General features: G+C 57.2%; 2 protein-coding genes across 11 annotated transcripts in view; both read left to right on the plus strand.

The window, feature by feature from the left end:
* EXD3 (exonuclease 3'-5' domain containing 3) overlaps positions 1-12773 on the plus strand; it is a 254131-nt gene extending 241358 nt beyond the window's left edge. For all 10 annotated transcript variants that reach the window (XM_068211677.1, XM_068211679.1, XM_068211675.1 and 7 more), the window contains 2 exons: positions 3585-3678; positions 12234-12773. In XM_068211677.1, the coding sequence (XP_068067778.1) occupies positions 3585-3678; positions 12234-12550 (411 nt within the window). In that variant the 3' untranslated portion in view covers positions 12551-12773. The remainder of the gene's footprint in view (positions 1-3584; positions 3679-12233) is intronic.
* Positions 12774-20936: 8163 nt separating this feature from the next.
* Positions 20937-24097, plus strand: NRARP (NOTCH regulated ankyrin repeat protein). The gene has a single exon (XM_068211721.1). The coding sequence runs from the start codon at positions 21020-21022 to the stop codon at positions 21371-21373; it is 354 nt and encodes a 117-aa protein (XP_068067822.1). The 5' UTR covers positions 20937-21019; the 3' UTR covers positions 21374-24097.
* Positions 24098-27467: the final 3370 nt, after the last annotated feature.

Below are 27467 nucleotides of genomic sequence, written 5' to 3' on the forward strand. Positions count from 1 at the left end.
GCACAGGGAGAAGGGACAACAGTGAGGGAATGCAGCGGGGACCACGGCTTCCTCTGCCACGAGCTGCACCTGCTCCTCATGCTTGCCACGGATATGGCAGCAGAGCCGGGGCACGCAGGGGAGGTGTCGCAGTCGTGGCCCCCAGCCCAGGCAGGGAGCCTGAGTTCCGCAGCAGCTCCATGGCCCCTGCTGCCGCGGGGATCGGAGCAGGGACACGCCGGTCTGCTGCGCTCAGTGCGCTGGGCCGGGGCAGCCGGGCCGGGCTGATTCACACGGGGAGCCGGGGCCGGGCTGCCGTGGGAAAGCGCGCCCGCCATGGCTCCCGAGCGCCGGGATTGCTTCAGCGGGGCTGCAGCCAAGATCCATTTCACAGAGGGCAGAGCAGATCTCGGCTGGGATTTACCAGTGACTAAGCATGTGCTGGCACGGGCTGCCCCAGCGTGAGAAAGGCAGGGCTGCTCCTCCTCCGAGGTGTGCCCGCTGCTGCCCCGCACCCCAGTGCCCCGGGGCATCGGGCACCCTGCTGGGCCACAGGGACACCAGTGGCAGCGGACCGGGTGGCACTCAGAAGCCTGTGGGGGCTGCAACCCCCCAGTCCTCTCCTCCCAAGCTGGACTCTGCCCTTTCCTCATCCCTGAGGCCGGGCAGGATGGCATGAGCAGAGCCCCTGCATTCAGCCCACTCAGCACATCAGCCCCCAGGCAGGACTGAGGCGTGGGCAGAAGCTGTCACCCCCACCCCAAGCCTAGCACAGGGGCTGGGAGGACCCCGAGATGTTACAGAGATGCCAAACCTGTCTCTGTCAGGTCACGGCCGCTGCTCACAGCAGTTGCACACCAGGCAGTGTTCCAAGATGCCGCCATCTCCTGCTGATTCACCTCATGAAGATTTTTGGGGCCACAACTAATCCTGCCATGATGGATCTGTAGAAACCAAACTTTTCTGAGAAGAAACAACCATCCCTTCTCCAGCAGAGAGGCTCCCCAGTTCCCTACCCTATATACAAAAGAACCACACAAAAAACTGTTCCACATCCCCAGGAGCCAAGCATCAAGCCTGAGGCCACCACTGGTCCCTGCAAAGCAGCCATGCAGCCCAGCCTGTGGAAGTGGCAGCCTTCCCCACTCACTTAATCTCTTTTGGCTCATTTTGGCAAGGCATTAAAAAAAATTAATTGCAATTTTTTATTACAGCTAATTGGTGCTGCTGCTTAAGTGGCTTATCTGCTTCCTGAGCTCGTACCCTGCTTTTGGGAAGCTGAACGTGGTGAAGGCCCTATGGGGGTGGCATGGGGCACAGAGCCTCTTGGCAGCGCCCAGCAGCCTCAGAGAGTGGAAAATGCCAGGATACTCCTATGCTGCTGGGCATTTCTGGCCCAGGGAGTGAACTGCCCCTAATTCACAACAGTCATGAATTTTAGAGAAGCAGAGAAATTCGTGCAAAGTCACTCTGTGCACCCAAGCAGGACAAGAAGCCTGTGCCCAGCATGCTTGCACTGCTGCTCAAGAAGCTGGTGGGCTCCAAGCTGCCAGGGTTGGGCATCCTGGGGGATTTGGTGTGTGACAGAGGGCAGAGGAGCCCCTATGTGTCCATGCCAGCAGGGAGGGCAGGGGAGAAGGGTGTCCTTGGGCCCTGCTGCACCCTTCTGGCTGGCAGTTCAATGGACAGGTGATCTGGGAGCTTCCTGGAAACCTCTGACTCTCCATTGCTGCCACCATACCCAAGAGGTACCATCCCCCACCCCTCCAGGCTCCACATCCCTCTTCAGCATGCAGCCCATTGTCACCATCATGGGCAGTGGGACCTGCACATGACCCCTGCAACTGCCCATCCCTTCTGCCTGCTGCAATCCCACCTGTGAGGGTGTGGGTACCTGTTGGGGGGTGGCATCTCGGCTCTAGGTCCAGCCTGTGCGAGCTGGGATGTCCTCAGGCCTCAAAGGGACCATCCAATGTCTGGTCAGGCTCTGCAGAAATTCAGGTTCCCACAAATCACAGCATCATTCTGCTTCCCTGGGCTTTCACCCAGAAGCATTTCCCAGGTCCCTGGGTTTGAGGGTGAGACCGAGGAGGGCTTTGCCCTGCTCAGGGGAGGGGGACATGCTCAGCCCCACCATGGTATCAGTGCTCTCATCTTGCCTCCAGCATGAGCAAGGAGCAGCACAGGGCTCTGTCCCCAGTTGCTTGAGGGGTTGTTCCCTGGTGCGGCTGTGCAAGTCAGAGGATTGCCACAAAACCCCCTTTTAAAAGTGATGCAGTGTTTTCCATGTCATTTGGGTGCTTCCAAGATCACCCCTTGTCCATCTCTGTCTGTCCATGCTGCTGCTCTGCAAGGCTGGAGCAGTGAGGCCTCAGGGAACTAAGCCCAGGTGTCCTTTGCAGCCGAGAGGCTGGGGATGTGTGCTGGGATGGGGATAGATGGGGAGTGTGTGCTGGTTTTGTGGAGGCTGCCAGTGGGAATCACCTCGTGCTGCAAGGCAGAGCCAGGACATGGTGGCAAGCTCATTTCCAAACAAATCACCCTGCCCCGTTCCTCCTGCAGGCAGCTGTGTGGGAGCAGGGCCATCGCTGCCCCATGCCATGAACCCAGCATTGCTCCAGCCCCAAACCAGCAGAGTGGCTGCCAAGCCCGCACCAGGGCCTGGCTGGGAGCTGGAAAAACCTTTCTGGTTTCAACAGGCCCTGGAGCAAAGCCCCTGGCAGGGAGCTACTTGTTCTGGTTAGTGAAGTTTCTCACCTCTCTCTCTCCTTGCCTTGGGTGCTTGGAACACTCTGCCAGCAGAAAACAGCCCCTAAAAACAAACAGCTGACAAAAGGTGTTGTGGCACATCCCAACAACCAGCTCCCAGCCCAGGAGGGAGGGGAGAGGAGAGGGAAGGTGTCAGGGAGCCGGCTGCGAAGCTCCCGGGGAGCTTTAGTGCTGCTCACTCTGAGCAAGTGTGCTTGGCTGCCAGCTGCACCCTGTGCTTAGCCCCAGGCTCCATCCCTGGGTGCTCCTCAGCAGTGGGATTTAGGGAGCTTTAGGGGGTCCAGCATCTGCCACATGTGGGCACTCAGAGACCTGTCTGGGTACATTTTGGCAAACAAAAGGTGGGGTAGAAAGCGTGACTCAGTGTTCACAGTTCTGCAGCAGAGCCAAGCCAAGTAGAGCCAGAGCCCAGAGTGTTTTGGGGTCCACAGCCATCATCCCCAGTGTCTGTCAGACAAGAGAGATCAAATCTTGAAGCCACAGCTGAGACTTTGGGTGTCTGCTTGATGCTTTAAGGCAGCCTCGTTGCTGGTGTTTTCTGGCCAGGGAGCCAGGGTGGGCAGCAGTGCTGGCAGCCTCGCTGGAGACGTGGCTGAGCACACACAGAGGGAGTACCTCTGGAGGGGGTTCTTGGGCTTGTGGCTGGTGCCTGTGCCTGTCCCTGCTCAGTGGGACAGGCCTTGCCCTGTGGCCATGCACCGTGCTGTGGTGCATGTGATGGGGGCTGCCCAACTTGTGCCAGGGGTGCCCAGCATGGGTTTGAACCCTGGGCAGGCAGGAGGTGCCCAGGGAGCACCATGGCCATCTCACTGACCTCCTTCTCTCTCTTCTCTCAGGTGTGCAATTGCAACAAGTACCTGAAGGTCTCACGGGAGGCGATGAAGCAGCTGGTGGAGAGCAGCAGACAAGTGTCAGGGGAGCACAGTGCAGGTGAGTGGGTGGGTGATCCCCCCTCCTGTGCCCGTTCCTGGGAGTCACTGCCCTGCACAGAGCGGGACCATCCCCCTGGGCCTGGGGGTCTCTCAGAGGGGGATCGGAGTGCCCTGCCACACTGTGCAGACCCACAGAGCTCTTTCAAGTCTGGTTTATGTCTCTGCCCTGGCTGCCCTGTCCTGCCCTGCAAGGCACAGGGTCATGCATGGGACTGCCCAGCCCGGGGAGTTGGTGACATGCCAACAGTAGCTCAAGTGACAGCCTGAGGCCTTCATCATCTGAACGTGAAAAACTTAGCTTGGGTGGTGAAATGCCTCCTGGCTGGGGCTGCCCACAGTGCCTTCCTCACCTGCCCAGGGCCTTCCTCACCTGCCCAGTGCCTCATGAATTAGGTCAGGCTACAGGGAGGTGAGTCAGTGCCGCCTGCCCAGCCAAACTCCAGCGGGCTCTGGGGAGGGAAGGCTCCTCCATACCCCAAGCTGCATTGACCCACACACACTCCTTCCCACAGGGAGACACATTTTGGTGGCAAACGACACCCATGGCAGGCACACCGGAATGGGAATGTGCCCTGCTGCAGCTCCAACGCAGCCTGGGCTCTGCCCCAGCCCTTTGGTGCATCACTTCCCCGTCTGCTGACAGCAGGGAGCAAAGGGAAGTAGCGGCTGCTGGGTGCTCCTGGCCGGCTGTGGCTTTGCTGGGAGCTGCACGTGCGGCTCTGGGGATGAGGAACGTGGTGGGGCAGCTTTTCCCATGGTGCCGGCAGCCTGGGAGTGCTGTGCTTCCCCAGAGGCCGGGACATCCTCCCCAGCGGTTTCTCTGGTGAGGGCACTCTCTGCTTGTGTACCCAGAGACCAGACGGGCCAGTTCAGCCAGTTTCAGAGTATGGGAAATAGAAATGCTGTGGTTTGTGTTCAGAGTGAGCCGTTTCCCCTTCCCCCTTCGGGATGAGGTTGATGGAGCTGGGAGGGTCCCCCACACAGACTCTTTCAGACCTTGCTCTACTCTTTACACTCCATCTGCAACACCCCGTGTCCCCATCGGGCCGTGCAGTCTCCTGCTGGGTCCCCCAGGTACCTGGGGGGGTTCATGGGGAAGGAGCAGGTGGGACCCCTGCGCTGGCCATGTCATTCATGGCCTTTTCGGGGAGTGTCCTCCAATGGGGAGCATCCTCTGCCCCGGAGCAGGCAGGGGCAGGGACCAAAGGTGCCACAGCATCCCCAGAGGGTTGGTGGAGACATGACACAGAAGCTGTGATTCCCAGACAGGTGGGCACAGCAGGGCTGGAGACTTGCCAGCAGAATTCCCTGTGACCCAGGGCTCTGGCCCCATCCTGGGAGTTCCATTTCTGTTTGGGTTTTGCTAGGAGCTGCAGTGATTGCAAGTGTGAGCTTGACTAGGTTGCCTCTTAGGTCAGATATTCAGGAAGGCAAATAGGAAGGGTTTGCTGACAGTGTTCTGTCAACGCTTGGTGGGGACATTGGAACAGACTGGGCAGCCACAGAAGTGGGTCAATAAGAAAAATCTCACCTATTCCCTGATTTCCTTTACATTTTCCTGCTGAAGGAGTTGGTGGCAGGACCTGTTCTGCCCTTGTCATGGCCCAACACATGGCATGGGGGTGTTCAGCACCCACAGCCCACAACCTGGACTGTCCCCTGTCCCATGACTCCAGCCCAGGCCGTGTTGTCCCTGTCATGCCCCTGTGCATGGCTCAGACCATGGCCAGGTGCTGCTGCTTGGCAAGAAAATGCCTTTTCCTTGCTCCTGCTTCCAGGAAAGGAGGGAACCTCCTCCCACGAGGGCCTCACCTCTCCAGGGAGGAGCTAGTGGGTGCTGGGGCAGATGGGTGATGGGGACAGATCCTTCAGGACCACCTCTCAACACAAGTCTGCATCTGGCCCAGGTGCTCCCAAGTCCTGGTATCCAGCTGCAGCCAGTGCTGCTTCCTTTGGTTCCTGGATTTTTATAGCAGGACTTCCAAGTGATGAAAGGCCAATTATTCATCCTGTAATAGCTCACTCTTACTTGGACCTAGGACTTTCACAGGTTTTAGGGAACATAATCCTTGACACAGCCACATTTTTCCCTGCATGAGGGTTTTGACAGTAGTGCTGCAAATAGTTTCAAGCCCAGACAGCTTTGCCCTGTGATTTCCCAGCGGGATGCTCTGAGCAGCTCAAGAGCCTGGAGCAGACAGGGGCAGAGAGGGGAGCAGGGCTGTGGGTCACCACGGGGCATGGGCAAGTCCTCACTGGAGGCAGTGACAGATTGTGGCTCCCAGGTGACCCAGGGGAATGGGCTGTGTCCCGGCCTCTCGTATGGTATGGGGAACTCTTGCTTAATCAGCGCAGTAAAACCAGCTGGCATAGGACCCCAGAGCTCGATGGGTGCTCTGCCAGATGAAATTTGGTCTCTGGGAAAGGCGAGGATGTAGCACATTCCATTGGGTTGGGAGCTGCCAAACAGAGGAGGTGAATTTAATTGCAAAATCTCCCCTCGCCATCGAAAATGTGCTGCAAAAGATGAAAACAATGGATCCTGCTGCTCTTGGGTCTGTGGTGCTGACCAGGCAGGGTGCAGCCTCCACTCCCATGCTGGGTGGGCACCCTCCCTGACCAGCTGCCAGCGCTGGGGCTCTGGACACAGGTGCAGGATAAGTCCCGATGGCCCCAGCGGTGGCTGGAGGAGCAGCCAGAGTGTCCCTGCACTGGGTGGCAGGATGGCATCGGGCAGTTGGGGCACCCACTGTGCCCCTGCCAGCCTGAGCAGTGACTTGGGGTTTCTTTCCTTTCTCAGCCCTTGGCTCCACCCCAAGCCTGGGGAAAAGCCAGCAGAGATGGCTCAAGGCAGGCTGGAGGAAGGGCTGCAGGCCACAGCGTGGGGAAGGCTGGGGTGGCAGCAGGACAGTCCCTCCTCTACAGCCACCACACTGGGGCAGCTGAGGGCATGGGTTGCTGGGACCCACTCCCCTTAGCCAGGAGCTCTGATGGACAGCAAGAAGAGCCCCCTGCATGCCCAAAGCCCTACAGCTGGAGGCTTCCCTGGTCTACAGTATTTGGCTTTGCTGTGAGCATCACACTTGTCTTGTTGCCATGTGGGAAAGATGTGAGATCGATCCCTGTGCTGTCCCGGGAGTATTCTTGCACCCATGGATCTTCACTGCTTTGTACCAAACTCCATTTGTGGGGCCAAGGCTCCCCCATTGTCTTGGGCTGTTCTGAATACTTCTCCATGGAAGGGGATGAGTTTCTGAGGGGTTGCACCCCTGGATCCAGGGGATCCCCTGCCCCCTTCAGCCGCCCCATGCATTTAGGCTCTCTCTTCTCCAGGGTGCAACAGATTAACAGGAGCATCTTCACGTGCCCAAGCAGAGCAGTGATGGGACCAAGGGCTGCAGTGGTGAGACCAGCCAGAAACACCCCCCAGACTCAGCTGGGTCCTGCTCTGCCAGCTTTCCCTCTTCTGTGGAATTCACTTGCTCATATGGAAAAGCAGGGCAGGGCTGGGACTCGGTAGCATTTTTGTGTGTGCTGGTTTGCAGAGCTCTGCTGTGCCTGCTGACAGGGGCGCTGCGCCCAGCGTGCCCCGGGCAGGAGCTGGGGGCCATTCAGAGCCGGGGGCCATTGCGTGCTGCTGCCCAGCACTGGGTACAGGGGCTGGCAGGGTTCCCTTCACAGCGGCACGGGGAGATGAGAGCAGCTGGAGCTGCCTCTTGCTTGAGCTCATCCTCCCTCCTCCACCCTGGGAACATCTTAAGATCACGGCCAGGCTGCTGCAGCCCAGGTTGCACAATCCCGGGTCCTTTGTCCTTTGCTTATCTGCCTTATCGAGGAGGAAAAGATAACCAGCCATCTTCAGTGCCCTGCAATCAGCACATTTCTCAGGCTCGTAACTCCTCTTATCAGGCTGATCTCTCACCGAGGCCGAGGTTTCCCATGAACCTTTGTACTCCAAGAATGCTCCCAGGTCTGTTCAGCCTTATGCAAAGCCTCGACAAAGCTGTGAGCTTTCTCCCCAACCCCCCAGCCCTGGCTGCGGCTGAGCCCCGCACACCGCTGTGATGGCTCTGGCTGTGGCGGGCGCAGGGCTCGGGGCTGGCGCAGGGCTCGGGGCTGGCACAGGGCTCGGGGCTGGCACAGGGCTGCCGGACCCACAGCCTCTCCAGAGAAAGCAGGAGCTGCCAGGTGCACTTGCCTGAGCCAGCCGGGACAGGCGCCCAGCTCCTCACCCCGAGGCCTTGGTTCAGGCAGGGGTGACACAGAGGGACCTGGGCTAGAAACAGGGCCCGTGGGGCAGGATTTTGGGCAGAAGTACCTGGCTTCTTGGGAAGTTGTTGGCTACCTAACACTGAAACCCTGGGGGTGCCCAGGGCTCACACAGTGGGGACAGGTTGTTCCCAGCCAAATCAGGGCTGGGTGGGCTGGGAAAGGGGAACGGGCACAGGTTCACAAGACGATTGCCCTGATCCTGCTCTGTCTCATCTTTCCAAGCCCTGCTGTGCCCTCCTGTCCTGCTGTGGAAGTCCCAGTGCTGTCGCAGTAGTGCTGACCCAGCATTCCAGCATTGCGGCTGACACAATAGGCTAGCGGGACTACAGGTCACCAGTGTCACCATCACGGTGGTCTTTCAATGTGACCCCCACTAAGAGCCCCTCTGTGTGGGGAAATGTGCGTGCCCTTGCCCACAGTGGGCAGCCTCTGTCCTGTCCCATGTCCGTCCCACTGGGCTCAGCCCCGTGTCCATGAGCAGGACCTTGCAGTGGGGCACATGCAGTGCAGCTCTTGTCTCGTCCCTATCTTGGGACAAGTTGCTTTGTCCCCCACAGCCTCCCTGTGGCAATAGTTCAGGGGTTCTGTGGGATTACCAGAGTGATTCCGGTGGCTGTGGGTCCCAGATGTTGCCATGTCCCCCCAGGTGAAGGGACTGTTGGTCCCTTGGACTGCCCAGAGCCTGTTCAGTGCCCAGGGTGTGGGATGGGCCTCTGGCACGGGTCTGCCCCACTGTCTTGGTGCTGGTGACTGGGGGCTGAAAGAAAGGGATCCAATCCAGGCTGGGGAGCTCCTGCTGCACCCACCTCATGGAGTGTAGGGCCGCCCCACCCTGGGGCATACATCAGAGCTTGAGCACAAAGCAGGGCTGCTGCAGAGGTGACAAATGCGTGCAGAGGTGGGATCCCACCACTGAGAGTGGCCTTGCTTAGCTCAGGAAAGAACTTGATGCAGAAATAAGCAGAATGGGGGTGCTGCAGTATGCCCTCTCCCCTGGACGTGGCAGCATTTCCTGGCGGGAAGACATCATGGCAGGAAGAGCAGCAGGTTTTGCTGTTCCCGTGGGATTAATTCCCACAGGTGAGCAGGGGTGGGCAGGAGCTGTGAGTGGGCAGCATGTACGAGGCCAGGAGGAGATGGCTCTTGTTCAGAGCACTGCCCAGCTGGGGACAGTGCCGGGGGATGACTGTTGCTGCCCGTGGATCTCTGCAGCACACATGTGGGGGTGGGTGCTCAGGTTTGAGGGGCTGGGGGCTGCAGGGCTCAGCCCCTCACCCAGGCTCTGTCATCCCCAGGGAGACCCAGCCAAGAGGGGAAGAGGTGAGTGAGAGGCAAAGGGGTTTTATTTTCAAGATGTTTTATAATGGGATTATTAGTTCCCAAGAAGTGTTTCGAATCGATTCGTTTTCCTTTCTCCTCCACGGGGATGCAATGGGAATCCAGCCTTTGGTGTGAACCTTGCAGAGCTCTGGAAGCCACAGATCTGACAAGCTTCTGGCACACTGGAAGGATACGCTGGGCTCCCCACAGCCCCATGCACCCTACAAATGCCTTTTTCTCCAGCTCTGGTGTAACTCCGGGGTGTGCAGCATCCAGGCAAGCTGGGATGTAGTCCCAGGAGAGCCATGGCTCCACTGAGGAGGCCTCTGCCTGTCTGAAAGGGGAGAAAAAGCCCCTCCCTCAAGCCACCCCCCCCTTCCCCTGGAAACCCCTGTTTTTCGGGGGGATCCAGCCTTTCCCAGCTCAGTTTTCCCATGTGCCCGGCTGGCATCCTGTGCCTCACGCCTGGTGGCCCTTTCACCCTGTCGGTGAGGGGAGCACAGGCATCTTCAAAAGCCCTGGGAAGAATTTGGTGGGAGGGGGAGAAGGGGTTTTACAAGCTCCCATTCAGAAATGGTCACTTTGAAGTGATGTAGCATTTTCAACCCTTTGAAGAGCCACAATTAGGAGGGGGCTGATGCAAGCAAAGGCAAAACTACGGGGTGACCATCACAGCCTTTCTCTCCTCAGGCTTTTAAGGGATGAACTTTCCCTCCCTCCTGCCTTTTTCCCACGAGCCCGAGCCCGGGGGTGAGATTGGGGTGTTTGGGGGAGCTGGAGGTTTCCCATCCCCCTGTGCAGGGAAGGAGGGGTTTGCCATCGGCTTTGCCCATCAGCAGCAGGACAGCGGAGGGAGTGTGTTGGAAGAGAGAGCAAATCACTCAGTATCCCTGCAGGCACACAGAATGTCAGTGTCTTGTCAGTGTGCTGGTGCCATGTTCTGGCCAGGGAAATTTTAGGTGATGTGGAAAGCCGTCGGCCATGGGTGCTGTGTGCTGTCAGTTTCATTTTCATTGCATTGGATCTAAAAGTCCCACCCAAGGTCGATGTCCCTCCCTTCAGGGTCTGGTGCTCGAGAGCAGAGAAGATAGGAGAAAAAAGGGTGCCCAGGCTGAGGCACCAAACACAGGAGTGGCACAGGGCCGAGGGAGGTGGGAACAGGGTGAGGACGGAGCAGCTGTTCTTGCCTTGGGGATCTGCCACCCGCTGGCAGGCTTTATCCTGGAGAAACCCTTGGGAAATGGACTCCTCCTCCACATCCCTGCTCTGAGTGGCTCAGGAATCTCCAGAGAGCAGCCTGGGTGTTTCACCACTTGCCAGAAATTGGAGAAAATGGGAAAGTGAGGTCATTGTTTTCCCTTTAAGGATAGATGCTAGTGCCCAAAGCAGATGCAGGGGGTGAAGGAAAGGCTTATCTGTGGGTGAGGCCATGGGGCACTTGTTCAGGGCACAGCCCTGGTGAACCCTACTCTTGCCCAGTGTCTCAGATGGGGCTTGGGGCTGCTTCCCCTTGTGCTGTGGCAGCAAACCGCACACTAGTGGTGCTGCTGGTCAATGTGGTGGTGAAGGGCTGGCCTGCAAATCCCCTGTGAGAACATCCCCGGTGACAGCCATGACCCTGAGCATGGCTGTTGGTGTGCTGGGAGCTGGGGGTGACTGTGCCCCACCAGCTCAGGCTGGTAATCTGCCCTGGAGAGGTGTGGAAAGTCTTGGGGGTGTCTGGGGAACCTCCCTGTACCAGGGGCTGGTGTGAGCTGATCCTTCCACACCTCCCCCAGGCTGTGACTCTTTCTGCTCATGCAATGGGCAGGCCCAGACCCTGCTACACAGCTGGGGCTGACTCTGCCAGGACAGGACAACTCTGCCAGAATGGGATGGCCGTTTCAGGGCTGTTCCCATCCATGCATTCCCCCACGGTAACCCCAGCATGTCCCAGCTTCTGACAGCTCTGGAATGCAGGGAAGGGCCAGCTGGGAATGCTGGTGGCCCTCTCGGTCCCAGCTGGCTCCTGACAGGGTCCCTGTGATCCTGAAAAGGGTTGGGTGGACACCCCAGAAGTGCCACTAGAGCGATGCAGGATGCATTTTGTTGTTTTAATTGGTGCCTGAGCAGGATAGATCCCCCTGCCAAAACGGGGACATCCCGCAGCAGTAACTGCAGCCTGTTCCCGGCTGCCAGGGTCCCTGATGGATGGGAGGCAGCTCAGCCCTCGGCTTCCGCTGCCTGGATCTGGAGACCTGCCGTGCCCCCGCTGCGGGTGGGAGAGCCATCCCCGGCTGCTGGACCTGCTGGGTCAGGGCACTCGGTGTGCGATGGCAGCGATCCCTCGTCCCGGGGACGGGGCTGGGGCGTGCGGGGACAGCTCCAGGGGACGCGGCCCCGCGTCACTGTGCCCCTTGCCCAGGGTACGTGGTGGGGGGGGTCGCACACGGGGGATGGGCCCCAAAGCCCCGTGTCCGTGGGCAGATCAGGAGACTCGTGGGTGCTGTGAGCAGCTGATCACGGTGGCGGTTTAATTAAAGCAGCAGTAGGGGTTTCCCTGCTGCTTGTTTGCCCCATAACGCAGCCTGGGGTGGGGGCACAGCCCCGCTCCCAGAGCAGCCTGGCCTGACCCGTGCCCAGGAGGCAAAACCACCGCACCCGGAACAGCAGCAGCACTGGAGCCATTACCCAAACTGGAACAGACCCCAAGACACGGCAAAGGAGCTGCAGGAGGTGCCAGGTGGCTGCAGGGGAGCAAGTGGCTGCACGGGTGCCACACTTAGAGCAGGCAGCTGCTGGATGCTGGTGACCAACCACCTCCTCCCGAATTCAGGGGATGCTCCTCCCTGGGATGCAGGGCAGAGCCTGGACCCTTCAGGGATGACAGGCCCCTCGCAAGGGTTGCTCACGTGGTTAAGCACAGATTCTGCTCATCACACCAGTGACTGGTGGTTTATCTGCTGCCTCCTCTCTCCACAGGCTGCCTGGGGAGCCAGAGCTGCAGTGTCACCGTGCCAGTCTGTGACACAGCCCAGCCTGGCTGCGCCCCACACAGCGAGCAGGCAGAGGGGATGGAGCAGTGCGAGGCAGCCGTGGTGCTGGCAGGGGACACGGTCCTGCAGATCACTGCCATCCCCCCCGGGGTGCTGGACAGAGCAGAGCTCACCGACTTCTACTGCTGCACCTGCTGTGGGAAAGTGTTTTGGGAAGGGTCCCATTTTGGACGCATCGTCTCCCAGTTTCAGGATGTTCTTGTGGCCTCTGGGGACACACGGAACATCTATGAGCTGAGCTGAGCTGAGTAGAAGCACAGGGGCTCCACAGAAGAACTGGGACTGCTTGGGGAACCTCAGCAGGTTTTGGTCCGTGTGTTTCCAGAGAGAGGCTGGAAGTGGGGAGGTGGGAGCTCTTATTTTGGGATCAATCACGGAGAGCACTGTCACAGGTGCACCAGTGGTTTGCAACAGCCCAAAAATACATGGCCTCCATGAGATCATTAAAGCAGAGGTGGCTGAAGAATGGACCTTTTGCTTTATTTCTGCCCCTCTCCAAACTGCACATGGCGAGATGGTGGGAGGGCTCTGCTGAACAAAACCACCACCCCAGCAGTGCCGACCCCACCACACCCACACATCCCAGTGCCCCTCCGCCCACTCACCCATGGGGAGCAGGAGCTGCATCCCCAACCAGCAGCACAGGGCAGAGAGCATCCTAAGCACTCCCAGCCTGTGGGACATGTGCCAAGCCTCAACCCATCCCCAGCATCCTGCTCACCCTGACCCTGCGCTCCCAGCACTCCTTGGAGGCAGCTGGTGGGCCCAGGCGTGGAGGTCTGGGGAGGCTGAGCATTGCTGGGCTCAGGGGAGTCTCTGGGTGTACCACAATGCCCACTGGCACCTGCACCCCCTGTGCTGCCGCCTGGGATACCCCAGCAGGGCCAGGCTGGTCCTGGGGGCTCCCACTGCTGCCAAAGCTGCCAGCCTCCTCCTCCTCCCCTGGGGAGGCGCCTCAGCACAGCCCCGTACCCAGGCTCTGTGCAGGCTGCACAGGAGAGGCAATAAGGTGTGTGGGCCCACTAATACCAGGAACTGACATCACTGGTGGGACTGACCAGAGAAGGCTGCATCTCACCATGGAGATCCCAGCCAGGTCCTGCAGCTCCAGGGGGCTGCTGTCCAGTGCCTTCCAACCCATGGCCAGGCTCACACTATTCCATCCTGAACAGAGGAGTGTCTGCAAAACTCCTCCTCTAATGTGTTTTATCTGCCAGGCCCTGCTGTTATTGTTGAGAGGGCCTGAGGAGCTCTTGGCTGAGGTGTGACATTTATGAGCTAGCGAAGCACCTGCCCAGGCAGCTCAGGCTGCGATGCAGGACTCCTTTTCCTTCTTCCAAAGGTCCTGGCTACACGGTGCCAGGGGGTCCTTCTCACCCTCTGGCTCAATGCTTTAATAAAAGAAACAAACCATTTTTCCACTTTAAATATTCTTTTTTTCCACAATATTAATGCCTGAGCATTAATTGGTACAAGTGACCCTAAAAGGCAACCATCCCCACACTGCCAGTACCAGGCGCTGAGCAGCCCAAATCCTCCAGGCTCCACACAGACTCATCCTTGTGTCAGCATCCTGCTTCTTCAGGATTTGTTCTGGGAGGGCAGAAACTGGGCATGAGGCAAAGCAGGAATGGTGCAGAGCCTCCAACTGCTGGCCCCCACGGTGTGTGCTGCTTCATCATGCCATGAAATAAACCTCTTCAAAATGGGATTAACCTTTCCAGGTCCTGTTTAGGGGAAGCTGCTGAGCCACATGTACATCTGACCACTTATGGGCACATTTGGCCTTTGCTTACTGGGTTTTCCAGAGCTGTGGTTTCACATTTGTCTGCCACTGCTTCTGCTGTGGAGGGGAGCTCACACGAGATGGGGACACACCGCCGTGTCCCTCACCTGGGGACACCAGCTGCCTAGAAAGTGCCTTTCCCTCTGATCCCTGGGGACAGATGACCTCCTGGTCAACTCCAGGATTTTATCTGCTTGAGAGCTCTCCCAGTTTAGGGGTGAGCTCTTGTGCTTACAGTCAGGGCTGTGCACGGGCAGGGTCCCTTGGTTGGGACTTGTTCTAGGACACCAACCCAGGGCAGAATCCAGCAAGTGGTGTGTACCTGTGGACATGGCACAAAACAGCTCCTAGAGGATTCCATCCAGCTCCTGGGGACAGGGGCAGTGGCTGGGACCCAGAACAGCACCTCTTCCTTCCTGCTGCCCACAGGAGGTGGTGCCGTGGTGGGAAGTGTGCAGCAAGGTCACCTCCAATCACAGAGGTGCTATGTCACAGCAAATTTGTCAACAGCAAATTCCACATCAGATTAGCCTTGAGGAGCATCCAGGAGGTAATAAATTGTCCAGTTTTGAATGGTGGATACATATTAAAGGGAATTAAAGCAGCTTTCTAATCAGCCTGCAATATTGTTTCCTTATCAGGCTGCTTAAAAAAATAATTACAAATGCCATTGTCTGTGTCATGCTAATGTTTGACATTTGTTAGGGCAGTAATGAACCCTCCTTGGTTTTATGGCGCCGTTTGATCCTGCGTGGGAAGGGCAGCTCCAGCAGTGTTGTGGCAGGGACGAGCGCTCTGGGTGGGCTGCTCGCTCCAGAGCCCATGGATCCCCCGGTTGCTTCACCTGTGCTCAGCTCCTGCCTCTGCGTGACAGGATGTGATCGTGAGGGGACCCTGGGATAAAACAGCACTGAGGAAGGGTTTTATTGCTTTTTATCATGAATGAGATCTGGCTGAGCAGCATCCATCCCTCAGCCCTGGGAAACCACATGCTGCATCGGATGTCAGACGGTTCCTCGCCTCTCCTTGTGTACTCCCGCACATCCTTCAGAGTTTGACAGGGACAAGGTGTTTGACGCTCAGGCCAGCTTTAGTTTACAAATGAATATATCAACATTGTTCCTCATCAGGCAGGAATGCACTTCCCTCCCTTCTCCCCCACCTTATCCCCATCCCCTTCCAAGCAAACTTCCTTCCTCCTGTAATCTGGAGCGGAAACCTCGCCACATATTTGACCGGCTCACAGAAATCAGCTCAGTGTTCTCTGGCATGACTTTGTGTCTTGAACTAGGGCTGGTTGGTCCCTAAGGCAGCCAGCAAGGCACAGGAGAAGGAGGAGGAGCGGGGCTGTATCACTGCCCATCCTCATCCTGGAGCCGCTCTTCCAGCCGGATGCTCCCATTGAGCTCCCAGTTGCTCGGCTGCCATTTTCAAACAAATCAGTGTATTTTTGGACACAGATCCAGCCTGAGCTGGCTGTGAGCTCTGGCCCCTGTGCTGCCCCAGACCACGGGAATGCTGCTCCCACAGGGCAGGGTCACTGCTCACAGTGAGGGGAGAGAAGAACTGTGTCTGTCGAGGAGGGACATTCGCATCAATCAGGGGATGTTTGCTCCCTGGGGAATAGCCTGGGACCAGACCTTTTCCATCAACCTGCCAATATGTGGGCATGACCCTTAGGCAAATGAGCTTCTATCACTCACCAGGCATGTGTCCCATGGGGGCTATGGCCGTGTCCCCCCAAGCCTGCTTAGATCCCAGGGTTGTCCCCACGGAGCAGTCAGCAGGTACAGATGCCACTCCTGGTGGGCTGTAATGAGTCTTCTGGGGGAACTGCGCAGTGGGAGCAGTGGGGTGACATATCCCCATCCCGCAGCCACCACAAAGGAGCGGCCATGCAGTGCAACCAAACAGATTAGCCCAGAGAAGCTGTGGCTGCCCCTGGATCGCTGGAAGTGTCCAAAGCCAGATTGAATGGGGCTTGGAGCACCCTGGGATAGTGGAAGGTGCCCTTGCCCATGGCAGGGGGTGCGACAAGATGAGTTTTAAAGATCAGTTCCAACCCAAACCAGTCTGTGATTCTGTGGTAAGTGGCCCAAGAACCATATGTCTCGGGAGATGGCAATTTCCTGGCACCAAAACTCTGCACTGACACTGGATTCAATCCTGGAGCTCATTCAGATGATCCAGGACAAAATAATTATGGCCCAAAGGTGGGGAGGCTGGCCCAGGGCACATAAAACCAAGGTGTGTGTCTGCAACCAACTCTATCAGCACCTGCAAGGTGAAGCTATGGTCCCTCCACATGCCAGTTTTCCGGAACCCGCACAAGCAGCTGCCAGCACACCAGGTCAGGGAAATGTGATGGTGTCAGTTTAGCAGAACACGGGCTGGAGCCATGGCAGTTTGGAGAATGTGTGCTCAGTGGCCACAGGGACATCAGTCAAGGGGAATGCCTCGGCATGGCCTGGCAACACTGAGACACTGGTGCAGCCAGAGATCGCTGCCTGTGGCACCAGGCAGGAATTCTCCAGTTCCAAGTGTGTCCTAGCTGGTGGCCTTTTGCTCCAGGAGTATTTTTGTGCTGTCAGACACTGAGACCACAGGCTACCTCAGAAGAGCTGCAGCATTTCCAGCAGGATAAGGACTAACAAGATAGGGCACTGGTGTGGTTAAAGGCCAAGCTGCAGTAAGATAACCCAAACTGTACAGCACAGCACCACATCCTTCAGCCCAGGGATACCCCTGCCTGTGTGCTCCCCAGAGGACAATGACTACTTGTAGTTTTATGACCCTGCTTGAGTCTCACTCAGGTTTTAAACCCTGTTTGTCACGGGCTGGGAGGGACCATGCAGAGCAGCATCTACGGTGACATGCGTGGGAAGTGGCAGTCCCCAGACCATGTTCCTGCAGTGGCCCCTGTGGTGTGGGAGTCCCAGGAGAATGCCCTTGTCCACAGAACTTCCCAAACCACTCATGAGAGCTTTCCTTGTGGTGCTGTGCTCCCTGCAGAGGACACAGGGCACCCACATGTCTTCACTGCAAGAGCATGAGGTTTCCCTTACAAAGCCCCAGCTCTGGCCTCAGGAGCTCTGCCTGCAGGGCTGGCAGGGTCCCAGCCCACCCAGGCAGTCTGGGTGCCACCAAAGGCTCCTGGTGTGTGATGCGTCCATGGGGAGAGCAATCCCACGGCCACGCCCCTGCTTGTGCCGCTCTCGGATCACACGGAGGACGGGTGTCCTCTGAGACCCCCCCTCGACCTCTTCCCCATCTCATCCCCACAGGGATTCCCTTTCTTGTCCCCAGAAGTGAATCCGTACAAGGGAGACTGTTCCCACGCAGCAGCCACAGCCCCGGGTGGGCCCCTTGCATCCCCAGGGCCCACATCTCCGCAGCGGGGCAGGCGGCATTGGCCGAGCCCCGCCTTTCCTCATCGGGGCTCCGGCAGCCGCTTTGCCAACCGGCCGGGAGGCAAAGCGCCGGCGTGGCCAGCGGCGGAGGAAACCTCCGCGCTTCCTCCGGCTCCGGGGAGCCGAGCGGGCAGGGCGCTCTCCCTCGCACGCCTTTCGCGGCGGCTCTGCGCTGGGAAGAAAAGCTCTCGTCTTTCCCACGCTCTCCGACACATTTTAATGAATTAAGTGGGGGCACGCCCCCTCGCCGCCTGCCCCGGATCCGTCCCCCCGGCTCTCCGGCTCCCTGCAAGGAGGCCTCGGGGGGTGGCTGGACTCTCGCTGCCGTCGTGTCCGCCTGGCCGGGAGGACGGACATGACCCGCTGAAGTTTTTTGGAAGAGGGCTGCGAAGGTGGCAGCCGGCCCTTCTCCCTCCCGCAGGCTCTCACGGGCACGGGGAAATTTGGCCGTCACGTCTCCTGAGGAGGGGAAATTTGTTCCGCGCCTCTCGGCGTGACCGTTCGCTTAAGGCATCGCCGCTCCGGGGTCCTTCCCCGCCTCCCGACACGTCTTCCCCTCGCCTCAGAAGAGAGCGGGTAAATCACTGGGTGGGTCTACTGGTTTTGCAGGGCCCCATAAAGCGAGGGCAGGGGCCTCCCAGCGCCGGCCGCGGCCCCTGACAGCCCCTTCGCAGCCGGCGGGCAGCGGAGCCATGCAGGGAGCCTGGACCGGTCGTCACACCGCTCTCGGCTCCTCTCCGGTTACAGAGCTGGGTACAAACTGGAGCTGAAATGCAGCTTTTCATATCTGTCTTTTTATTTCCCGGGTTTTTTTCCCTTGCTTTTTTGCTCTTTCCCCTCCCTCTCTGGCCCCGTTCCCAGACCGAGTCCTGCCCCCACCTGCCAGTCCCGAATATTTGCATGGCTGGGTCCCTGCCCGCGCTCTTTTTCTCACCAGTGTCACTGGCAAATGCAGATTTGCTTGCAAGGATGTAACTCTGGCCAAGTCCCAGACCGGGGAGGTGTGAGCAATTCCCTCTCTCCCACGGCTCGCTCACAGGGCTCTCTACACCTCGCAGGATACGGCCAGTAAAGACACAAATCAGCTGTCCCGGGATATTTAGGAGTAAATAGGAGAGGGCGAGCCAGGAAGAGCGGAGCCCCGACACCCAGGCCATCGCCCCTACGTCCGGCAAAGCTGCCGCATGACCCCACTGCATTCCCTTTTCCAGCTTTGTTGTGATGGTTTGCCGGGATTAGTGCCAGCGGACGGTCACAGGCTGCGGTGGCCCCGGTGCTCCCTGCACGCTGTTTGCACTGCCGGGCTGTGCCGGCCCCCGGGCACAACCGGAGCTCCCGTGAGTCACCGTGAGCCACAGCACGTCCCGCCGCTAACCGCGGCGAGCCGACTCAGGAGACAGGACAGGGATTGCCGCTGGTGATTCCCGCTGACACCATGGCTGGGGTGATGGGGACAGAGCCACCGCCTGCAGCCCGGCACGGGGCCCGCAGGGGTACGGGACAGAGGCAGGGGTGGCTCCTCTTCACTGTCCTCGGGCAAACCTGGCTCCTGCACGGAACCTCAGAGCTTCAAGCCCTGAGCCCATCTCAGTGCCCTGTGCCAGCGCTGCAGATGCCCCAGCGGCACAGGGACATCCTGGGAGAAGCTGCACAGGCACAGGACAGCAAAGGGGGTCTGCAGCCCCCAGCAGCAGTAACATTCCAGTCCTTCCTATTACACCAGAACGGTGGACTGCAACACACCCACATCAGAGAGGTGTGGCCGGGAGAGCTCTGGCCTGGGGAAGCCAAACAGTCAGACAGAGACCAGACAGGTGGAATTGGGATAGAGATTGGGATGAGATGGGCATTGGATGGGCACGGGTGAGGAGATGGGGATGTGGGTTGAGATGGGGATGGGATGGGGATGGGGATGAGGGTGTGCATAGGCATAGGATGAGGGTGGAGACAAGGACAGGATGGAGATGGGGAGATGGGGATGGATGTGAAGATGGGAATGGGGATAGGGATGAGAACAACTAGCTGCAGAAATTGACTTAGAAAAGCAGACCCCTTATGGCAGGAGAATGAGGAGCTGCTTCAACAACTCTTTACAGCCTAAATCCAAGTGGGATGAGAAGGACCCAGATGGGGCAGGAGTGTTCCCAGACTACTCCAGCTGCTGGGAAAAGCCAGGGGAACAGGCCGTGGGGCAAGTCACACTCGGAGCTCAAGGCCACTGTCCTCCAGCTGTGCGACAGACACTCCGTGATTGCACATTTCATCAGCTGGGGCTGAATTTAGCAGTTGGCCGATTTCTCCCTTTCCCTTCCCGAAAGGACACGCCAGCAGTGCCAGCAGATTGCCACCCAGCTGCCCCGGCGCGGCTGCTGTCACCTCGGTTTATGACACGCTCCTTCCTCTCTCCCCGCACCTCCCGCCCTCTCCTGCTGACCAAATGGCCGGGAGGCGGTGGGAGCTGGCACGGGAGCGCCGCTTCCCACCTGGACTCGCCGTTTGCTCCCGGGGACCAAACGGGAACAGGAGGAGGGTTGGGGGGTGGGGGGAGGGGGGCAAAAGGCCCCCCCCCGGAAGGTCCCCCCAGCACCGTTCTTGGTTGATGCACTGCTTTCGGGATTTTTTGCCCCCCATTTTTCCACCTCCCTGTGGTGTCCACAGCTCCCAGCACTCCCGCACCAGGAACATGGTCATCGGCTGGACAGCAGGTCCGACCCCGGATAAAGCCCCAGGCAGGCGAACTGAGCCACTCCAGGGCTGGCAGTACATGGTGGAGGCTGCATCTTTTCCCCCTTAAATCAGTCTCACCCGTGGGTCCCTGAAACCCGGTGCAGCCCCCTGTGGGAGCCTGCAGAGGCACTGGACCCCGCGAGCTGAACGCCCCGTTCTGCTCTGTGACCCGTCCCTGTCGGCTCTCGGGGACACAAACCCGCAGCAACACGGTGTCACCCCAAATCGGGGGGAGCCGCAGCCCCTTGGTGACCGCCATTCCTGCGGGTCCCGGCTGGAGGGTCCGAGCCGAGCCGAGCGGAGCCGCGAGCCCGAGCGGGGCCGAGCAAAGCCGAGGCGGGAGCGCCCCCCATCGCCCCCTCCCGCCCTCGCAGCGCGCGCGCCGCCCGCGCCCGTCCCGCTCCGCCCGCCAGGGGGCGTGTCCTCCCCGCTCTGCCACGCCTCCCGCGCCCGCTCGGGCCAATCAGCGCGCGGCGCGCGGCCCCGCCCCCGCGGCGCGTCACGGCCGTGCCATTGTTATGCAAATAAAAGGGCGGGTAAAAGGCGCGCGCGGGCCGGGGCGCTGCAGAGCCGCGGGGCGCGGGCAGCGGAGCAGCGAGCGCAGAGCGGCGGGGCCGGGGCGCGGCAGCGGCGGCGGCACCACCACCACAGCCCAGCCCAGCCCAGCCCAGCCCAGCCCCGGCAGCGGCCGCAGCACCGCCCGCCCGCAGCACCGCCCGCCCGCAGCCGCATGCCCGGGCGGGCGCCGCCGTCGCCGTCCATGCGGGGCGGCGGGGCCGAGGCGGCGGCATGAGCCAGAGCGAGGTGTCGCCGTGCGCGGCGCCGCCGCCGCCCCCCAGCCAGCGGGTGTTCCAGGAGGCGGTGCGGCGCGGCAACACCAAGGAGCTGCAGTCGCTGCTGCAGAACATGACGAACTGCGAGTTCAACGTCAACTCCTTCGGGCCCGAGGGGCAGACGGCGCTGCACCAGTCCGTCATCGACGGTAACCTCGAGCTCGTCAAGCTCCTGGTCAAGTTCGGCGCCGACATCCGCCTGGCCAACCGCGACGGCTGGAGCGCCCTGCACATCGCCGCCTTCGGGGGCCACCAGGACATCGTCCTCTACCTGATCACCAAGGCCAAATACTCCGCCGGCGCACGGTGATGCCGGGGCTGCCCCCGCTGCGCTCGCCCGGTGATGCCGGGTCCCCCCCACTCCGCGCTCCCCCCGCGATGCCGGGGACCCTCCCCGCTTCCCCGGCCGCCAGAGCTGCTCCCGCCCCCGCCCGGGGCGGGTTTGGCGAAGATTGGGGCCCCACGCAGAACACGCCACATTTTTAAGTTTTTTGGGTTTTTTTTTTTGGTTGGTTGGTTTTTTGTTTGTTTTGGTTTTTTTTAATCTTCCAAGGGTTGTTTCCTACTGTAACGTGTTTTTTTTCCTCCATCTACCTCGGCTGCACTCACAGTATTCACGGTTTCAGTTTGACATCTGGGCAGATGCTTTAACACTCCCGCCCCGTTCCCTCTCCGCTAATATTTAATCCCCCTCCCCGCCCCCCTCGCTCCCGACCCTCCCATTTAAAGTGTTCTGGCTCAGAAGCTAATTCATTTCAACTCCCCCCAAAGGCCACCCCGCAGACCCCCACTGCTGCTGGGGTCCCCTCTCCGGTGCCAGCCCCGGACCCGGGCACGATGCCCCGTCCATGGGCTGGGGCTCCCGGCCGGCCGCGGCCTCCCTGGCGAGGAAGAGCAGGAAAGTCTTCTTCCTCTCCAAGGTTTTCGCAGTGTTTTCCCACCGGTTTTTTTTTGGTTTTTTTTTGGTTTTTTTTTTCTTTTTTTTTCTTTTTTTTTTGTGTCGAGGCAACTCCGTTGGAATATGGCAGACGTGGTTTTCTCACCCCGATTGCTCCTGGGTTTGGTTGATTTTGCATTGGGTTTTCTGCTTTGATTCTTCCTTGGGTGTCTGAAGAAAGTCTGCTTCCTCACCCGCTCCATGAATCTGTTCAGCACACGTAAGATCCCAGGAAAAGACATTGAGTCCTTGTGGTTTTGTGTGTAAAGGGGGATTAGCAAATCCTGGACTGTTTTTTTCTTTTAAAAAAAGTGAAAAAAAACTGTAGAGGCAGAGGATTTGCTTTTGCACAGAAAAGGGGCACGAGCGCTCTCTGCTGCCTACAGAGATGCTGGAAAACTACTGAAAAGAGTTTGGGAACTTTTATTTTTTCTTTTGGTGAAACTTGGATAACACTTCTCAATGCAGGACGATTCACTTGACGTACGTACACTCACCCGCCTTTTATAGGAGATATATATCCCACCGTATATATCTTTATAAAGGAAAGGGAGGAAGCAGAGCGAGCCACCCGAAGGCGCATTTTGAAGTGACTGCACGTATAATCGCAAATGCTGCTTTATTATTGCTATGGCACAAGAACATCCATTTGGAAAATGCAGAAAAGTTCGGAAGTCTCCTTTCTCCTGCTGGTCTTTCAGCACTCTTCTCCTCATCTGCACTAAAGCCATCCGTATCACTGCCATCTCCCTGCTTTTTCCTCTCTTGCTCCCTGCATCCAAACCATTCTGATTAAAAAAGAGAAAAGAAAATAGTTACCTGCTGGTTTATTGGGGTTGTGTCTTACCTATTTATCATGTCTGTATATATTTGTGGGTGAAGATTGTGAGCCTGATTTTGTTTGAAGCTGATGGTGAGTGATTCAAAAAAATATGGTTTGGGATATATGCTTTTTTTTTGTTCATTTTTTCTTTTCCTAGTCTTAAAACTAAAAAAAAAAAAAAAAAACACCCTAGAGTCTGCCCTGATTATTTCCCATTGCACTGAATATTCTGCTTTGTCTCTGATAATTTCACCTGCAGTTGTTTGCATTTTGTTGGGTTTTTCATTTGTTTTTGTTCTTTCCCCACTTCAACAATTTGAGATGACTTTAAAAGCTCCAGATTTAAAGAAGAAAAAAAGCCCTGTCAAATGTGTCTACTGTTATTGCTGTAATTTGCAAGGAACTGCTTGGCCGAAGTCTTTCTGTGAGCATGGAAGGGGGTGTCCAGCACTTCCACTGGTGCTTCTGTGCGATAGTTACGGGGTGGGAACAAGACCTTTCCTAGTGAGGTTTTATCGTTGTTACCAGATGGTTGCACATTTTTTTTTTTTTTTTACGTAAATGGATTTGCCACAATGAAATGTCATAACATTTATGACATGATATTAAAAAGTGTATTGTAAAGCCAAGTTCTAGATGGATTTTTAAAAAGAAATCTTGGTTATAAACCCAGTCTAAAGGGAGCTCTGTCCAGTGTTGTAAAGACAACATGATGTAATCCATATTTATATTTTTATAAAATACCTATTAAGACTGTGAATCTCCTGTGTGAATTGCTGGGTGAGTTGTTTAAGAAAAGTATTGTTCCTTTTCAGCCTCCTGGAGCTTTAGACACGCTGAGATTTTTGGGAAACTGTACATTGGGGAAGGGGGTTTGCTCTGAAATTGTGAGTTGATGTATTTTTACATCCCTTTGTATTTTACTGAAAAGCTGCTGCCCTTCCTAGTCCCTAGAGTTTCAATTTTCTATGCAACCCCCACACCCCCGTCTCTCTTGATCCTGAGAAGTAAAAGGGATGCAGATTGATTCAAATTGAAATGAGGGTCCCCCCACCCCCCTTGTTGGCTCATCGTGCTGCTGACCCTTCACGCCAAAACGGGGAGTACAAGGAAAAAAAAAAGAGGCAGGTGGGGGAGGCTGTTTCGTGCATGACTGGTTGCCTTCGAACAGTCATTTTTTAATTATTATTGTTATTTTTGTAAGAAGAATATATTGATAATGTCAGTGAAATAAGCAGACATTGAAGCTGATGCACAGATTGCTCCAGAAAGGAGTTTTTCTGTAGATTTTTCTTTAGATGCAAATACCTTTTTTAATTATGTTAATTAATGTTAAGAATTTTTAGGCTTATATTGAAGCTGTATGTGGGTCACTATATGATCATTTCTAACTGGATAAAGTCTGTACAGTACAGCATATTCCTGAGTGTATGATATAGACGTGTAGCCCCAGAGTGCGAAATTTATAAATAAATTTTTCATTGATCTTTTTATAAAAAAAAAAGGCTGTTTTGTTTGTTCTTTTTCACGTGGTTATTGGTAATGCTGGGTGTTTTCTGTGGTGGGGGATGGCTGGCTGGGACCCCAGGTGTCTCTTCTGGTGTCAAACCTGCAGCTGTTCTGGGTTTGCATGCACTGCTGGAGGGGGATGGCTGGGCTGGATTTGGGGGGAAGTGTGGCTCCTTCCCACAGACTGGAGGAAGTCCCCTGGGCTCAGGGTTGTCCTGGTTTGCTCCATCCCAGCATTCAGAGGCTGGTAGAGGGGTGATGACTCAGACCAAACCCTGGTGCTGGATGGGCATGTGCTGTTTGAGATCTTCCTGAAGAAGCTACTTGTTCCCCGGGACTGAGGGGAGAGCTCACAGCCAGTCCTGGGATGGGGGAATTGGGGTGCATTTTTGGGGCTGCAGCCCCAGCCTGTCTGGCTGAGTACCCCACAGCTCTTTGTGAACATTCCCAGCTTTTTGATTCCAGCCTGGGCCCAAGCAGTGTTTGAGGCGCCTCAGGCTGCGGGGATGGGGTCAGTGGTGTCGTCAGCTGCCCCAATGAGGGGGCAGAGGGTGAGGGTCTGCATGGCCTCTCCATCCCCAAAAGCATCTCTGTGCTCTGGCATGGCTCAGAGTGGAGCAGTGCCCCTCTCTGGAGGCTTTCCAGCAGGACCTGGCTGCTCCGGGAAGGGGAAGAGCAGAAACAGCCCCGAGCCTGCACTGCTGGGTCCTGCCCGAGGCCGGGGCTTTGAAGGCACCATGCAGACAAGCTTCCCTCGCTGGTACTACTGGGCAGTCACATGAGGCTTTTTCTCTATCAATAATTCTGCCAGCTCTGCAAATGCCTAAATCCCAGGGAAATTTGTGCTGTGCTCAGTTTGGCTCTGGGTGTGGGTTCCCAGGGATGCATGGAGTGGCGTCCTGCAAACAGAGCGGGGGGAAACCTGGAGAAAAGGCTCAGTGTGATCTTTCCAGGTTGGCCAAACTCCACTCCAATGTGCCAAGTCCCATGCCATCTGCTGCCAGCACGGGCCAGTGCCTGGCACAGACGCAGCTGCTGTCCCCAGGTGCCCTGGAGACATGCAACCACCTGGGCAGCAGCCCAGTGTGGACAATACAGGCACCAAGTGACCCGGATGGATTTGAGCAGGAGAAAAAAGATGATGCCAAAACCATCAGTCACGACTGCTGGTGGTCCCGGAGTTCCTTCACCCAGGGTCCTGTGGCAGCTGCTGCCTCCAAATCTGTTGGGGGTCTGGGGCGAGCACCACTGCCCTCTCCAGCCATGGCACTGTGTGACACTGACCACCAGCCTCTGCCGTCAAACCTCGCAGTGGCTGCACTCCCCAGGCCACACGGTGTTACACCTGTGGGTGGAAATAAACCCAGCCTCATCCCTTTGCACTTGGAATGCTGCAAAACCTCATCCTAGCGCCTGTGTTGGGATTTCACAGAGCTGGGCTCACCTGGCTCAGCTCAGCCCTGCAGCTTCTTACTCTTCATCTTGTCCCAGGGCTCCAGAGAGCTGAGCTGGGCCAGCCACCACCTCAAGGATGGATTTTTCTGGGGAAACACAGCATTGCTGTGTGTGACTCCTCTCCCCAACATGGATGAGATGGGCTGGGGTCTCCAGCAGTCCCTTATTTGGGCACCCCCCTGGAGCCAAGCCCAGCAAAGCCCCTCTGTGTTCCCCACATGTCATGGCCCCAGCTATGGAAATGTGCTGAGGACAGAGCTGAACCCCTACCACAGGGCTAAACGCCCTGGGCAGCAGCTGCCCTGGTGCCAGGCTCCTCCCAAGGCCCATGGCCACCCCACTTTGAAGCTTTCTTGGACAGAAACCCTGTCCAAGAAGTCTAGGAGCTTCAAAGACTTTATTTTTTTTTTACCCCCTTGTTCTTTCCCTTTTCTATTTTTGTTCCAATAACACAAAAATATTGGATGGTTTGGTGGTGTAAGCACATTCTTCTGGCATTTTTGCCCGTCCCTGGCTGTGTGTCATTGTCCATCGGCTGCATTACGTAGGTGCTGTTGTTCCAAGAGAAACCAAAGCAAGAATTTGAACTTTCAAGTGCTTCCTGCCATTGTCTTTTGCTTTTGTTTGGGCTGCTGACTCCAAACCAGATGGATCGGGCTCCCCTCCGGCTGGGAGGCGATGGGAAGTCAACACGGTCTGGCAAGGTTTGACAGCTTTGTCTTCTCTTCTATCGCCCTTCATCCGTCAAGCCCGGCCATCGCACTGAATCGGCCGTCACATATGGATGCGGGGGAGGAGGTGGGATTTTATTTGAATTTCAGGGAGCTTAACACAGTAAGTAATGAATGAGAAAGAAAGACAGAGAGCAGGCAAGCAAGAGGGGACAGGCTGTAATCAAAATTCAGGACATTTTAAATAGATGCTTTGTTGGGCGTTTGTATGACTATGATAATGCCACAGCCCGACAGTCCAAAGAGGAGTTACCTTTTTTAACAAAAAAGAATCACTATCAACTTCTGTTCAGTGTCAGTGAGGAGCCAGTGGCTCAGGCTGCCCAGCCAGGCTGGCCTCATTTCCAAACTTCAGAATTTTTTGCCCCCTTATCAAGGCATTCTGGGCTCCATCCCTGTGGATGGATGGATGGATGGATGGATGGATGGATGGATGGATGGTCGGTCAGCAGCACCAGGGTCCTCAGTGCATTGTGCAGGACAGGATAGCTGATGTTTCAGCCTGTTTTTGCTGCTGACCCAAAGCTGCTGCAGTATTTGGTGCTGGGACTGGGTGCAGAGGTCCTGTCCCCCATATCACCACGTCCCCCCAGGTCACCACATTCCCGCAGCATGGAGTAATTTTTTTGCTCTTCTTGGGGTGTACATGAGCTTGATGCACTGCCATGAGGTGAGCATGGGATTTTCAGTGCCATCCCGCCGTGCCCTGAAATCACTGTCACTCTACAGACCCCCATGCTTGGAGGACTGTGCCCTCCCCAAGATGTTCCCAGCACAGTGTAGGCAGCTCCAATTTCTCCTTGGTGCAGCAAGCGCTCCCCGGGGCACACATCACGCCCCCAGGAATGACACTGCTTCATTGTGCAGGAAGGAGAAACCTCTTCCCAAAACCTCTGCAGCTGCCATGTTCCTCTGCCATCATGAGCACCCATCTTAGGGTGCCCAAGGA

Source organism: Anomalospiza imberbis, chromosome 21 (genome assembly GCF_031753505.1).
Source record: "Anomalospiza imberbis isolate Cuckoo-Finch-1a 21T00152 chromosome 21, ASM3175350v1, whole genome shotgun sequence".
Taxonomy (NCBI): Eukaryota; Metazoa; Chordata; class Aves; order Passeriformes; family Viduidae; genus Anomalospiza; species Anomalospiza imberbis.

What these genes read in the sequence shown, in the direction of transcription:
- NRARP (XM_068211721.1), top strand. Translation starts at nt 21,020, where the DNA reads ATGAGCCAGAGCGAGGTGTCGCCGTGCGCGGCGCCGCCGCCGCCCCCC.